Source organism: Cyprinodon tularosa, unplaced genomic scaffold, assembly GCF_016077235.1.
Source record: "Cyprinodon tularosa strain WSP-4 unplaced genomic scaffold, ASM1607723v1 ctg107, whole genome shotgun sequence".
Lineage (NCBI taxonomy): Eukaryota > Metazoa > Chordata > Actinopteri > Cyprinodontiformes > Cyprinodontidae > Cyprinodon > Cyprinodon tularosa.
In genome coordinates this window covers 4101674-4115989 of record NW_024037860.1, presented here as the reverse complement: position 1 = coordinate 4115989, position 14316 = coordinate 4101674, and the positions used below count along the sequence as shown (strand labels likewise).

Genomic DNA, 14316 nt, shown 5'->3' with positions numbered 1-14316 from the left:
ACTCCTTTAAATGAGGAACTAAGGTGTGTTTTATTTCAAGAGGTTCCTCAGGGTTCTCTGTTATGGTCTTTGTATTTAGGGGCATCCTTCAGTTACACATTTCTTTGAATCTAAGTTTATTTCTAAATAATTGGTGTTTTTATGCGGTACATATACCTACACAGCTCAGTCTTTTATCCTCGCTTCCTTTTTTTGTAGATTTTTACCTCCTGATTGAATCCTCGTGCTTTGGTTTGTTCTGTTGGCCCACCCTGAACTGAGCCACTGAGGGACAATAAAGGATATTTCTTCTGTTCTTTGCACAATCATTTCAGAACAGATCAACCATCTTTATCAGATGGTTGAATATTTTTAAATCACTGGCTCTGAGCTTCTATCCCAACAGATGATGAAGATCACCCTAACCCATCTTTGATGAACTTGGTAACAGTAGATATCCAAATAAATCTGCAGATGGCTTAGATGTAGAGAGTAAAAAGAAATGGTTAGAGTACCTCCCCCTGTGGAACTCCTGTGCTCCTATCTCTCACACTATATGGTCTGTATGTCAGTTAGGCAGATAAGCCCAAACTGTACACTGCAAAAAACATCTAGAAATAAGTAAAACATTTCTTAAATTAAGTGTATTTACCCTTAATTTGAGCAGGTAAATAAGGTGATCTGCCAATGGAATTAGTATTTTTACTCCTAAAATAAGATAATTAGATAATATACATTTGAAATAAGACAAAGCAATTGTTTTTTCTTATTTTAAATGTAAATTGTCTTGTTTCATTGGCAAAGTGTCTCACTTACCTCCTCAATTAAAGAAAAAAATCCACTTAAGTTGAGCAAAAATGATTTATTTAGATTTCCATTTTTTGCTGCGTAGTCATGTTTTTTTTTACAAAACTCAGACCAATATAGTCTTCATCCTACATTGGACTGTCATTGCAAAAAGCAGCAATATTTTTTCCAAGGTTTACTCCAGAACTTATATAAAGCAGACCAACCTCATGGAAATGTGGCTGCAACAAATGTTAAATAAATGTTACCCTCACAAACAAGAGAGGTGTAAAGCCCAGTGGTCTGCTTTGCTGCCACAAACTTTGAAACCTCCGCCAAAAGCAATGAAATTTAGTTTATAGATTAGAGTAAAACAACTTTAAAGACAGCAGAAATGTATAACGGGCCGAAAATCTTTAAGTTTTTAATAATCATTGCTAACATCGTGCAACAGCAGCTGCATGTCTGTTGCTGAGAGCTTTTAGGTCGAAGCCTCAAGAGATTCTCCTCTAAATTGATTCGATCATCGTATTTGAATTGAAGCACCATATATCACATATTTATAACATGTTTAAAAAATTTTGAATGTTGTTTTGCAAACAAATGTTAACTGCTTCTCATGTCAGATTTAATGTTAACATTAAATATTCCTCTATAGGAGGTTTTATTTTGATTCCCTAGAAAACACAAAATATGCAAAAAATGTAGTGTTTCTTTTGTCCAGATGATCTTGATGAAGTAGCCTCTTCCCGGCTCTCTGCCAGCTGCCGCTTCCAGCTGGATCCTCAGACATCGCCATGGAGATGGCCAAAATAAAAACTGCTTTCTCTTGATTTTCAGACAAACATGCTCTGTCTGAGAGTGGATTTCACTGCAAATCATTTCTGTTTTTATCCATCATACTGTACAAACACGAGGGAAAGGCAGTGATACACTATATTGCCAAAAGTATTTGCTCACCTGCCTTGACTCACATATGAGCTTAAGTGACATCCCGTTCCTAATCCATAGGGTTCAATATGACGTCGGTCCACCCTTTGCAGCTAGAACAGCTTCAACTCTTCTGGGAAGGCTGTCCACAAGGTTTAGGAGTGTGTTTATGGGAATTTTTGACCATTCTTCCAGAAGCGCATTTGTGAGGTCGCACACTGATGTTGGACGAGAAGGCCTGGCTCTCAGTCTCCGCTCTAATTCATCCCAAAGGTGTTCTATCGGGTTGAGGTCAGGACTCTGTGCAGGCCAGTCAAGTTCATCCACACCAGACTCTGTCATCCATGTCTTTATGGACCTTGCTTTGTGCACTGGTGCACAGTCATGTTGGAAGAGGAAGGGGCCAGCTCCAAACTGTTCCCACAAAGTTGGGAGCATGGAATTGTCCAAAATCTCTTGGTATGCTGAAGCATTCAGAGTTCCTTTCACTGGAACTAAGGGGCCAAGCCCAGCTCCTGAAAAACAACCCCACACCATAATCCCCCCTCCACCAAACTTTACACTTGGCACAATGCAGTCAGACAAGTACCGTTCTCCTGGCAACCGCCAAACCCAGACCCGTCCATCAGATTGCCAGATGGAGAAGCGCGATTCGTCACTCCAGAGAACGCGTCTCCACTGCTCTAGAGTCCAGTGGCGGCGTGCTTTACACCACCGCATCCGACGCTTTGCATTGCACTTGGTGATGTATGGCTTGGATGCAGCTGCTCGACCATGGAAACCCATTCCATGAAGCTCTCTGCGCACTGTTCTTGAGCTAATCTGAAGGCCACATGAAGTTTGGAGGTCTGTAGTGATTGACTCTGCAGAAAGTTGGCGACCTCTTCGCACTATGCGCGTCAGCATCCGCTGACCCCGCTCCGTCAGTTTACGTGGCCTACCACTTCGTGGCTGAGTTGCTGTCGTTCCCAAACACTTCCATTTTCTTATAATACAGCTGACAGTTGACTGTGGAATATTTAGGAGCGAGGAAATTTCACGACTGGATTTGTTGCACAGGTGGCATCCTATCACAGTTCCACGCTGGAATTCACTGAGCTCCTGAGAGCGACCCATTCTTTCACAAATGTTTGTAAAAACAGTCTGCATGCCTAGGTGCTTGAATTTATACACCTGTGGCCATGGAAGTGATTGGAACACCTGATTCCAATAATTTGGATGGGTGAGCAAATACTTTTGGCAATATAGTGTATCTCTGTTTTATAGCAATCTGAACCAAATAAGCTGCATCATTGGACTCAGCTGTAAATGGCTCTGAATACAAAAAGTACTACCTCTATCATGACGGCAACATCCCGCTCTGATAATGTGATTTCATCCTGGTTCCCTCAGTGGAAACAGCAGAGCTTGACCATAGAAAACTATCCTGGACCCTGGAAATGTTTCCTGCAGTGAGAACATGTTTCCAGCAGAACAGTGTCTCCACCTGGAGCCAGCATGGCCGTTTTCTCAGTCCTGTCACTAAACCCCTGGAAGTGTTACCATTCCTAGATGTTCATCCATAGAGCAGTTTAATCCAGAGGTCAGACCTCCTGTCTCCAGTCCTCACTGTTTCACTGTGTACTATTTTCCTTTCATAAAAATAAACTGTTCTGAATGGCTGTGTGTGTTTCTGTAAATAGAAAATCCTGTCATCCCTTCACTATCGACATACAGTAAACCAACGTTAAACAGACTCATGCATCGTTAGCAGCCATGTTTGTTCTCTGAGGTTTGATTATTTCTCCAATTCTCCTCATGTCTCCCAGCTGACTTTGTGTTGATGATCTAAAAGCAAACATTGTGATCTGAATGGTTTACCTGCTGTGTCATATCTGTAGCCTTTACTGTGTTTCTGCTGTAATCTTCACTTGTTTTATTTAGACAGTTAATTGGTGGAGTCCTCCTCACATCGGTTAGATTTATCTTTAGACAAACACCTGGTTCATCCTGTCAGAGGTTCAACGATGTAAAAACAGAGTAAAATGTCTTTTTAAAACCACTTGGAGTGTTTTCTTTTCAATCATTTCAATCCTCTTCTATAAACCTGTCATTGTTTTTTTGCATCTTTTGGGAACAATTGGCTTACTTACCTTACTCACTGCTTCTTTCTTTAAGAAGCGGTAAGTAATTCATTTTAGTTCTGTTTGATTATAAATCACAAATTCCAAAGAATCACTGTGAATACATTCTTATTTATTCAGAAATTCCCAGGATTACGTCCATCTTAATGCATTTTATGCAGTGGGATCAGAACTCTGATTTTGCTTTAACCAGTAGGTGGCAGCGCCTGATTTCAGCTTCATCTTAGTCCATTTAACCATCTTAGGAACTTTGATAAGTCCAATTCACAGGTCAGTTAAGTCAGTTTAAATTTGATGTTTTTTTTTGTTTTTTTGTTTGTTGGATTTAACAACAGCCCCCAAATATATTGTTTTTGTTTAGCCCTAACCCTAACCCATCTAAAACAAACGTTCGTTTACGACCACGTTTTGTTTTAGTGAATGTAAGAACAAAATGTTGCGCATTAGTGAATTCAGTTGACAAAGATTGGTAAAGATGATCAAAGTGGAGGAATCCTTCTATAATTAATGTTCATGGACTGTTTACATTTCTATAGAGGAGTTTTTTAAAGACTTGACATCAAATACCAGTTTTCTAAATAAAGCCAAATGAATATAACTTTCAACCAACCTTCTGAATAAACTAAATTATTTACAAGATATGTGTTGCAGTGCTCATGATTATTGAATTATTGAGGTTTTTGTATCAAAAAGTAGCTTTATCTTGTCGGTTCTATGGTTTTCGATTTAAATGTGATTAATTGCCGCAGATTAATTACAGACCTGTATTAAACTGGATTAACATTTTTAATTGCATCCCACCACTAATTGCTAGATTGAGCACAGACAGAGTGATCAAACCCGCGTTTTAGTCGACCTGTTGTGATGAAACAGGTGCACCAACTTTTTTATACCTCTCTCACAGCAGAAGATGTCATAAACAACACAAACATGAGGGAATTGAATAAACTAGTCTTTGGGAGCAGATTGCAGCTTGCCAAGAAAACAGGAATATCCTATCAGGACCGGCCCTGATAGGAGGCATATTAACGAGAGAACCGAGTGACTTGGTTGAGGGTGCATTTAATTTACACCTGACATTTTTGTTGATTGACTGATTTAGCACATATGATTTAACCTAATATAATATCCCGATGATTGCTAGAGGTCTAAGTTTCTTTGAAGATGCTAAACTGACTATTTGTTTATAGATTAGTCAGTCTAAATGTTCACCAAAGAAAATGATAGCAAATCTAAAATTTCCACTATTTTCTGTTTCTTGTAGGCTACTATAGATGCTTAAACCAGGGCCATACTTTATGCAAAACAATAAACTATTAAGTTTCATTCAAATTTGTGGCCTGATTTGATTAACTGAATTGATTGGAAGGCCTCTTTGCCATCACCCTAATTTCAAGCTCCTTCTGCAGATTAAAACCCAGACTCTGATTGAAACACCTCTTAAAACATTGATATTACTTCTAGTCAGAATAGAAAATGCTGAAGTACATTTTATTTTGCCTACTGGAGAAAAGAAATATTTAAGGAAGTCAGTGGCATTTAGTCTGACTTTACAAAAAAGCTCCATACTGAAGCAATATAATCAGTAAAAAAAAAAAAAAAAAAAACTAGTAAAGACTGACTTAATATCTGAAGATCAGCAGGTAAACCTTAGAAATCTTCCCTATAAACATTTTTGTGTTGACAAAGATCTGTACCAATGAATGCTAACTAGTTTAGCCACATAAATAATCAGTGGTTAAATTAAATTGTACAGTTATGTGTAAAGCAAGAGGAATAGTTTTAAATATATTGCAGATATTTTCACAAAAACAATATTAATTATTTATTATGTCAGCTTCTGTTGAACCAGTGAAAATTTCAAACAGCAAATTAGTAGATATTAAGCTACCTTTATATTGTTGTTCCATGTGCTGCTGTTTTAATCAGCAGTTATTTAAATTTTTTTGGTGGAGTTACCTTGGTTGACCCTGTCAGCTGTATTAATCAACCAGATCAGATGCAAACATTTGGCCAAAATCACCAAGTTCAAAGTACTACTACTAATGTTGTTAATCTATTCAAAACCGACATGTTGTGCATTATTTTCCCTTTAACCTGCTCTGTAATTAAATAAAAACGTAATAATTCGCCAAAGAAATAATGACTGGTTCACAAAAGGGTCTACTAGAGGTTTGCCTTGATAAAAATAAGTTCAACGGTTTCCTTACTGTATAGATTTAATGTGTTATTTATCTTAAAAAGATTCTTGGGAACAATGAATACTAAAAAAAATAAAATAAAAAAATCTTAGTGTAATTAGCCTAGTTTATTAAATAGATCTATTAGAGCTAACGGTAACAGGATGTTTGTGGTGAAAAAAACCCTATAATATTGTTGTGATAGACTTAAAATACTTTACGTTGTATCTAATATTTTCTATTTGAGAGTCTTTTCAAATTAAAAGTTTGAGTCCTAAAACACTACAGCATGTATCCATCTGCATAAGCTCCATTTTAGGAACCCATTCTCAAACTGGGCTGAGGCCGAACACAATTTTTCTAAAGGCTACAAATTGCCCCCAGACCACATTTTAGACACCTCTATTCTAGCTCCATCCAGAATAGGGGAAACTTTTAGACTGTGTGTCAGACTGTCAGTTTACAGCAGATTGGTAGATACTACTTTCTTTATAGTCCATTCTATTCATCAGGTGGATTTAACTAGTCTATCTAGATTTTTAGCTTCCACAACACACCGGAATTATTTAATTTTCCAATGAGCTCACACTATTTAAAGAACATGCAAGCACACAATAAAATTAGATACCCCTTCACCACCACCACCAAAAAAACAAAACAGTAGAGCCAACATAGGAACTGTTGTTTTTATTCTTATAAAGGAAACTATCTTCTAATGTGAGCTTGAGAAGGGTTACATTTAATTTAAATAACTTAGTTCTATAACATTCTAATCTAAATTTGATTGGAATTGAGACAAATAGAAATTTGTTTTGATTCTGAGTGATTCTTTTGGTTTATTGCTCAAAAGCATTTAAACCAGTCACAGTTTTATCTCTAATATTTCTTCCTAAATACAAATGCAATGCCACACAATCCAGAAATCTGTCATCTCCTGAAATGAAATGCCTTCTGGCTCCCTCTAGTGGTGAATAAGTTCCTAACTAGAATTGACTCCCAGCTAAGCGTCCTCCCTTTTCTTCTTCTAAAATAATGTTATTTTACACATAACAGCTATTAAAATAAAATTCTCTCTGGTCTCTAATAAAAATAAATGGAATTTATTATATTTATTTAAATAAATTTCTGTTATCTCTTTGCATTTGGAACCCGAGTGCATTTCTCTCTTATAAATCATTATAATTGAATTCATCTTATTTCAACAGCATATTTAAATAACATGATATGTTCATAAGTGCTGTAAAAAATACAACAATAAAGATATTAAAATCAAATACTCTACTTCTAGAGAAAAACAACCCATCATATATATATATATATATATATATATATATATATATATATATATATATATATATATATATATATATATATATATATATATATATATATATATATATATGATGGGTTGTTTTTCTCTAGAAGTTGAGTATTTCATTTTCATATCTTTATTATTTATCTTTTTTTTCTCTAGAAGTATATATATATATATATATATATATATATATATATATATATATATACATGGAAGACAACAGAACTAGTTCATTTAAGTCAAACACTAGAGAATAAAGTTTTAAGTCTCATGTGAGGCAGGAGCTGAAACTAGCCATCAAACCTGGAGGTTTGATGACCCATAGAGTTTACCTCAGTAAAAGAGAAAACATGGTTTGGCCGCAGACTATACGCTATAACCACGGAAATAAATATTTATAATTAAGCACTTTCATATTTGTTCTTGCACTAGGGAGGAAAACAATTTTAATAATTAGAATGATGTGCTGTTTCAAACCCAAAGTTACCAGATCAGCAGAAGCCTGGAGACTAGATTAGTCAAGGGAGGTATAGCCTTATGTTTGGAGTGAGATGTGGAAACATAGAGAGAACTAACCATGCTTCCTTCAGTGCTCCCTTAGATATTTCCTCCAATGTAACCACAAACAGCCAATCATGTACATAACCATTTTAATGCCTGGAGCTGCAACACACTGACAGCCAAACAGGCCAGGATCAGATGAGAGGAACTAACAGAGGAGACTCACCTTCTATCAGGAATCCCATAATGCATTCTGTTCATGTTCTGGCTGGTTCAGAGTTCAGCTAGGAAGTCTGATTCCCTCATTTGTTTAATCAGAATTTTATAAAAATAGATGTGCAGTGAAAAGAAAAACATTTAGAGAAAAACTATAGTGTAACACCTAAACTACAGGAACTTATAGGAATGTACATTCACATCTTAAAGAGATTAAAATCACCAAATGTGCTAATAAATTATTTTATTTTGATTTTCTACTGTGGGTATCATAGCCAAGATAAATATATTGGATTTTGAGGTCAGGGTTGGAAAGAATAATTAAACTTCTCAGCTACTTTTCTGACTCCATGGAACCTTTTTGTTATTTTACATACTTCAAACTTTCCCTGTTCTTCCTTTGTGTGGAAAAACAAACATTTTGCACCAATCTCTTCATAAGATTAATGATGAGTGTTTGTTTTATTTTCTTTATTGCACAGAAGTGTTGGCTGAGTCAGACTCACACCTGCAATGCAAGACAAGTGTCTGGGTGTTAGGCTTATGTTATGATGCTCAAAAAGAGATAGAAGACAGAAAACTTTTTCTAGGTCAGAGAAGGGCTGAGTGATTGATCTGTGTGGGCTAAATTACAAATAAAGTGCAGACTGAGTGAATACAATTGTTTGACAGATATTTATTTACTTTTTCCATTTAAATCTTATTTCTTGTTATTACACAGATGTTTAAAGGGTGAGAAAATTCAAATCTCGGTAGAAAAATATGGCAGAGAAAAAAAAAGAAAAGCATAATGAAATCAATTGTAGGCTATCCATTCTTTAACATCCTTTCTACATTTTTTGAAAAGTAAACATTATTTTATATTGTCAAAAACAATTTCTGTTCTTCCAATGGTTATACATTTTTTGGTTTAGAAATTCATAAAATCCGGATCATGAGAAAAAGGAGGAGATTCCAGCTGCTCCACAAGCAGCCGACATGGGTTTTCTCTGCAGGGTGGCTGGGCTCTACCTTAGAGATTAGGTTAAGAGCTTGGTCATCCAAGAGAGACTTGGAGTAGAGCCGTTTCTCCTCCACATAGAGAGGAGTCATCTTTTCAGATGCCCCCTGGGCACCTCCCTCGGGAGGTTCTACAGGCACGTTCTATAAGAAGGAGGGAGTCCCAAAAAACATGAAAAGAGTGGGCCACAACATTTCCACTTTCCCTCTAATTCCCTGACAATAATTTACCTTTTTACCTTCTAAAGGTTGATAGAAAATATATATTTCTCCTTAGTTCCCTGAACTAGATTTTTGTTTTTATCAGAGTTTTACATAAATGAAACCATTCATTTCTTAAAAAAAAAAAAAAAAAAAAAAAAAAAAAAAAAAAAAATATATATATATATATATATATATATATATATATATATATATATATATATATATATATATATATATATATATATATATATATATATATATATTTATATATATATATATATATATATTTTTAATTATATTTAATAGAGTGTAGGAATGTTGTTGCTTTCCCTGTTAGCATGAAAATTTTATTCTAGAGTTTTCTTTTAATTTTAGATTTGTATGATAACCATAATATTGATTAAGTCTAGATGATCATGACCTGAGTTAAGAGCTAAAGCCAGAACCTTGGTGACCCTGAGGCTCCCTGATATGTTTAGAAGCTCCTGCCTCAAACATCTGAAGATTTCCACACCAGATCACATCATGATGTTCATTTATTTTAAAACAAACTCCAGAAGGAATCTGTACCATTTCTAAAGCCCCCAAAATATAAAATTGTAGGTTTATTTTTAATAAGTTGAAAAGCAACAGGCAGTAGTGGGGAACTAAGCAGCCAATTTATTTTAAAAACACAGCAGACAAATACATAATGTGGATGATGATGTACTAAAGTTCATTTTTAAAATACAGCTAATAAACTCTGAGGACATATCTGCATCCCATGCACCATTATAGCAACATGCACATTACTTATGACACACTAACAGTATTTTTGTCTAATGCAAAAAAGATGTAAAGATCTGAATTTGAATGAATATCTGAGGTAACGGCTCTTATATTTGAATTAGGGAGTGAAATTAATGCAGTTCTGTGAAGCAGTGGAGGAAGCAGAATTCACTCAGGAGATTAAGTGAACATCAGAGCGGAGCGAGGACCTGCTGAGGTGAGGGAGGCTGTTATACAGGAAATTACAGGAAGATTTCTTTTTCATTTCTTAAAGAGTGTCATTAATCTTAGTACATTTTTTAAAACAACTATTTTCACTAATTGGATACTAACATGTTTTTCTTTCCAAGATGCTGTGGAGTTTGGTTTTCATCTGGGTTATAAGTAAGTGGCTCATTTTATTCATCTGAATGTCTATCCCATCATTGTTAAAATATTACAGAGAGAAGTAAGAGTTCAGATTCACAACAAACAGATCTAGGAAAGAGGAAAAAGCCGAATCTGTTTTTTTAAGGTTTTAAATTTAAATATTCACATAATTTCCATAACCTCTCTGGAAGTTTCTGCATTTTTTATTTATTTATTTATTGTTCCTACTTGCTTTGATTCTGTTTTATTTCGCTCTATTTTAATCATTTAAAGCACTTTACATTGTCTTTGTACTTAATTGTGCTATAAAAATAAATTTGCCTTGCCTTGCCTTGGAATTTACAGCAACCCAATATGTAGCTGTGCAGACAACAGGTAGGATCAAATATTTTATTTCTCCTGAAATAAATCAAAATGTTAGATAAGCTATATATAAGCTAAATGCAACACAAGATTAATCTTTTTTTTTTTTTGTATTTGATCCCCAGATCTCTGCAACAAACGGAGCATAAACCTGATGGTGAAGAAAGCATCTCAGTCCTCAACCTTTGATTCGATACATGATGATGGAGAACACATTATCCTTTCCAGAGCCTTTGATGAGGATCCTGACACATGTTGTGTCACCGAGAATCAGACTAACTCCTGGTGGAGAATTGAACTGCAGGGGATTTACAACATTTCCTGCATCTCTATCTATACTAACCCAAATTATGTAGCTTACATATCTGGAGCTCAGATCTATATCGGGAACTCTCTAGAGAACAACGGCACCAACAACAGGCTGTAAAAACAACATGATAACTTAATGGGATTTATTTAATGTTTCCAGACCTTAAAATAAGATTTTCATTGTCATTGTTTTCAATGTAATTGTTAATTATTTATCTTTGGAGGCAGTTTTCAAACATGGAATTCAATGTAATATTTTTTGCTTAGATTTCTTTAGAAATACGTCACACTGGTGATTTTCAAGAACATGCCGGGAGCAACAATGAAACCTGATGACAATTGTTTACTTGTTTTTTAAACACAACATAAAATGTTAGAGTCAGTCTTTTACAAATCCTGAAAGTCTCAAAAAGCTGAAAGATATTGAAGTTTTTAAAGTAGAACCATCACAATCTCACTGCTTTCATTAGTGGTTCCTTCTTCTGCATCTTTTGTCACAATAATGTTCAGTAGTATTCAGTGTCTGATCAGCTTTTTGTTTGGATATTTTTCCTCATCCAGGGTTTACAACATCACAGCTGACAAAGGACAGGAGATAAACTATAAAAAATTTTATATGACTGTCTTCAGCTTTACCACCTCAGCGTTGGGGCGATACGTCACTGTGTTCAGACCAGGCCAAAATCATCTGGTTCTTTGTGAGGTGAACATCTCTGGCACCGAGATAAGTATGTTTGATTTAATTTACTGCCATAAAGAGAGAAACATAAAATAATTAGTTGCTGCTGATAGTTTGATTCTTAAATGTTTCTATTAATCTTTAAACTTAGACATGTCAGATATATCAATACATTTCCAAACTAAGTGACATTTTTTTTATCCGTTTCTATAGATATTATTTCTATTATTTTTATGCACTTCAGCTCAACCATTTTTCTCTGCTCCAAATAATGAATAAGTCTGTCTATAATGTTCTGTATAAAAAGACTTTTCATCCTGATGCATTTTGATCATATTTAAATACATACATCCATTATAAGCAATAATGTTGTATAAATTTGAGGGTTTTATTGATGCCTCTAAACCAGAATGGTTTAGAGGCATCAAGTGTAATTACGGTATAATAAAACTTGAGTTGATTTTAGATTTTCAAACAAAAATTCCTAAATAAACTGAAATATATCCTCATACTCTGACTAATGTTTTGAGAAATTTATTTTGGTAAATAACCCGTTAACCTTTTGAATCCATTTCCAACCGTCTGGGATGGTTCTAGATGATACTGGACCACTGTTCCTGGAAGAAATGTTAGGTTTAACAAATCGGGTGTTTTTCTTGTAGTGATTTTAACTTTAAGTAGAACTGAGGTCAATGTATTTGCTAAACCTTCAGGCTCACCTTTTATTCATTCTTATACAAGTTCTGATGTTTCATTGTCCTGTTGGAGAAACTAACTGTGTAAAAGTTTTACCATCTGACCCTAAGTGTTACCTCCATTAAAAGGAAACTGGTTTTGAACACAAACATAGCCTGTCAGCTGGAATCTGCAGCTACCTGCATGGACAAGACAAGGCTTCCAGTTTCATGGTCAGATCATATCACATAACTGATTATCATCAAATATGGTTGCTGTCATGCTGAGAGTCCCAGTTGCTGCCAGAGGTAGTGGTGTTTTAAGCAAAAAGAAAAAGAAATGGGAAATCTAACAACCTAACCTCAAACAAACACCTAGATGTTTAAAACTTTGACACAATCCAGAGTTTCTACAGTACAATGATGCAGACATAGAGGCTGTATGCTCTGCCTGTATTCAAAACTCTATGCAAATTATTGGCCATGTTAGAGTCTCTTATTTTTAAAAGCCATCACCAAAACCATGACATACGAACCAATGAGGAGAGTAAATAAACCTCTGACAATTTCTAAATAATAGAAAGAAATGATAAGATCTGAATAGGATGCAATGTAAGTTGTTAATATTTTAAAGTAATGTAGTTTATGCAAATTGATAACTGTATCAGGATTATCAATTCTAACACGCAGTTGGATTTATATGATGTTTATATTTCAGTTGTTTAATTAGAAATGTAGTTTTAGCATCACTGACATGAAGTTGTGCAGAGGGAGAACAAAACCTTTTGCTTATGTCATAAATAATTGTTTTCCTCATTGAAATAATTTCATGCTACCGTCATTTAGATCTGAAAAATACATTTCTCTCATCAAGCTAGTCTCCTCCCTGAATAACTTTGACTTGTTAAACCTTCTGTTTAATGTCTAAATCCTGTCCAAGATACTACAATGTGAACATTGCACTGTTATACTGTAGGATGGCCAGAGATATAAAGTGTTTCTTTGTCCTGTTTCTCTATCTTCAAGAATCTCCCTTTAAGCTGATCAACATTAGCAAGACCTGGGAAGACTCTCGGTCCTACTGCAGGGCTAATCACACAGATCTGGCCTCCATCCGGGATGAACAGCTTCAGGTCTTTGCTGAGATAGAGGCTGAGAAGGCCAACAGTCCCTTTGCATGGATCGGCCTTCGCTACGTCTGCAGCAAGCAGTTCTGGTTCTGGGTTGATCGTTGTACAATTGATTATGAAGACTGTGGCATAAGAGGAGCCATGAAAACACAAGGGGAGCATAAATGGTTTGAAAGGTCTGATTATGAAAAGTTCAATTTCATCTGCGCTTTGTAGGGCTGGAAGATTTTGGCAAAAATCTAAATTGCGATAATTTTCAACCAACATTGTGATTGCGATTTCAAGTTGATTTATCTTTGCAAGCCTGTCAATTTTTCACTCCAGGGTTTTCGTTTCTTTCCCTTACCTTGAAAGCATATTGTTTCATAGTCCAGTGTTGCAGGGCTTTACTGTAATAGTTGTTTGAAAAGTTCTTACTTCTACTTGCATGCATAGACCTGCATGCTAGCTGGAAGTTCTCTTTCCTTTTTTGTGGAAGAGAATCCACTTTAAACATATTTCTGCTACCTAGAGAGCTGGAGTAAGAAAACTTTTGTCTCTAAGTCTTGTCAAATGTAATGTGACAGAAACTGAGTGTCTGTGCAATTTCAACATTGCATTTTGTTAAATTGTGATTATATTGCAAATGTAATGATTTACCTAGCTCTAGTGCATTGTAATACAACCTCAGCCTAAACACTCCTCCTCTGATTGTAGCTGTAATATTTTCATTTAATCATTTTTGTTTTACTTTATCCTGATATTTTGAATGTTAATTTAATAATTTTAATTGTGTGAGATGTGAGAATTAT

General features: G+C 35.2%; 1 protein-coding gene across 1 annotated transcript; it reads left to right on the top strand.

The window, feature by feature from the left end:
- The first annotated feature begins 9799 nt into the window (after nt 1-9799).
- On the top strand, nt 9800-14265 carry LOC119786342. Its single transcript, XM_038289631.1, has 6 exons — nt 9800-10218; nt 10352-10385; nt 10716-10745; nt 10859-11156; nt 11604-11770; nt 13422-14265. The coding sequence occupies exons 2-6, from the start codon at nt 10352-10354 to the stop codon at nt 13739-13741; spliced, it is 849 nt and encodes a 282-aa protein (XP_038145559.1). The 5' UTR covers nt 9800-10218; the 3' UTR covers nt 13742-14265.
- The last annotated feature ends 51 nt before the right edge of the window (nt 14266-14316 follow it).

Bases quoted from the DNA above. Each gene is read 5' to 3' on its own strand.
- LOC119786342 (XM_038289631.1), top strand. From the start codon at position 10,352: ATGCTGTGGAGTTTGGTTTTCATCTGGGTTATAA. The intron at 10,386-10,715 runs GTAAGTGGCTCA...TGGAATTTACAG, and splicing joins GGTTTTCATCTGGGTTATAA to CAACCCAATATGTAGCTGTG. The intron at 11,771-13,421 runs GTATGTTTGATT...TCTATCTTCAAG, and splicing joins CATCTCTGGCACCGAGATAA to AATCTCCCTTTAAGCTGATC.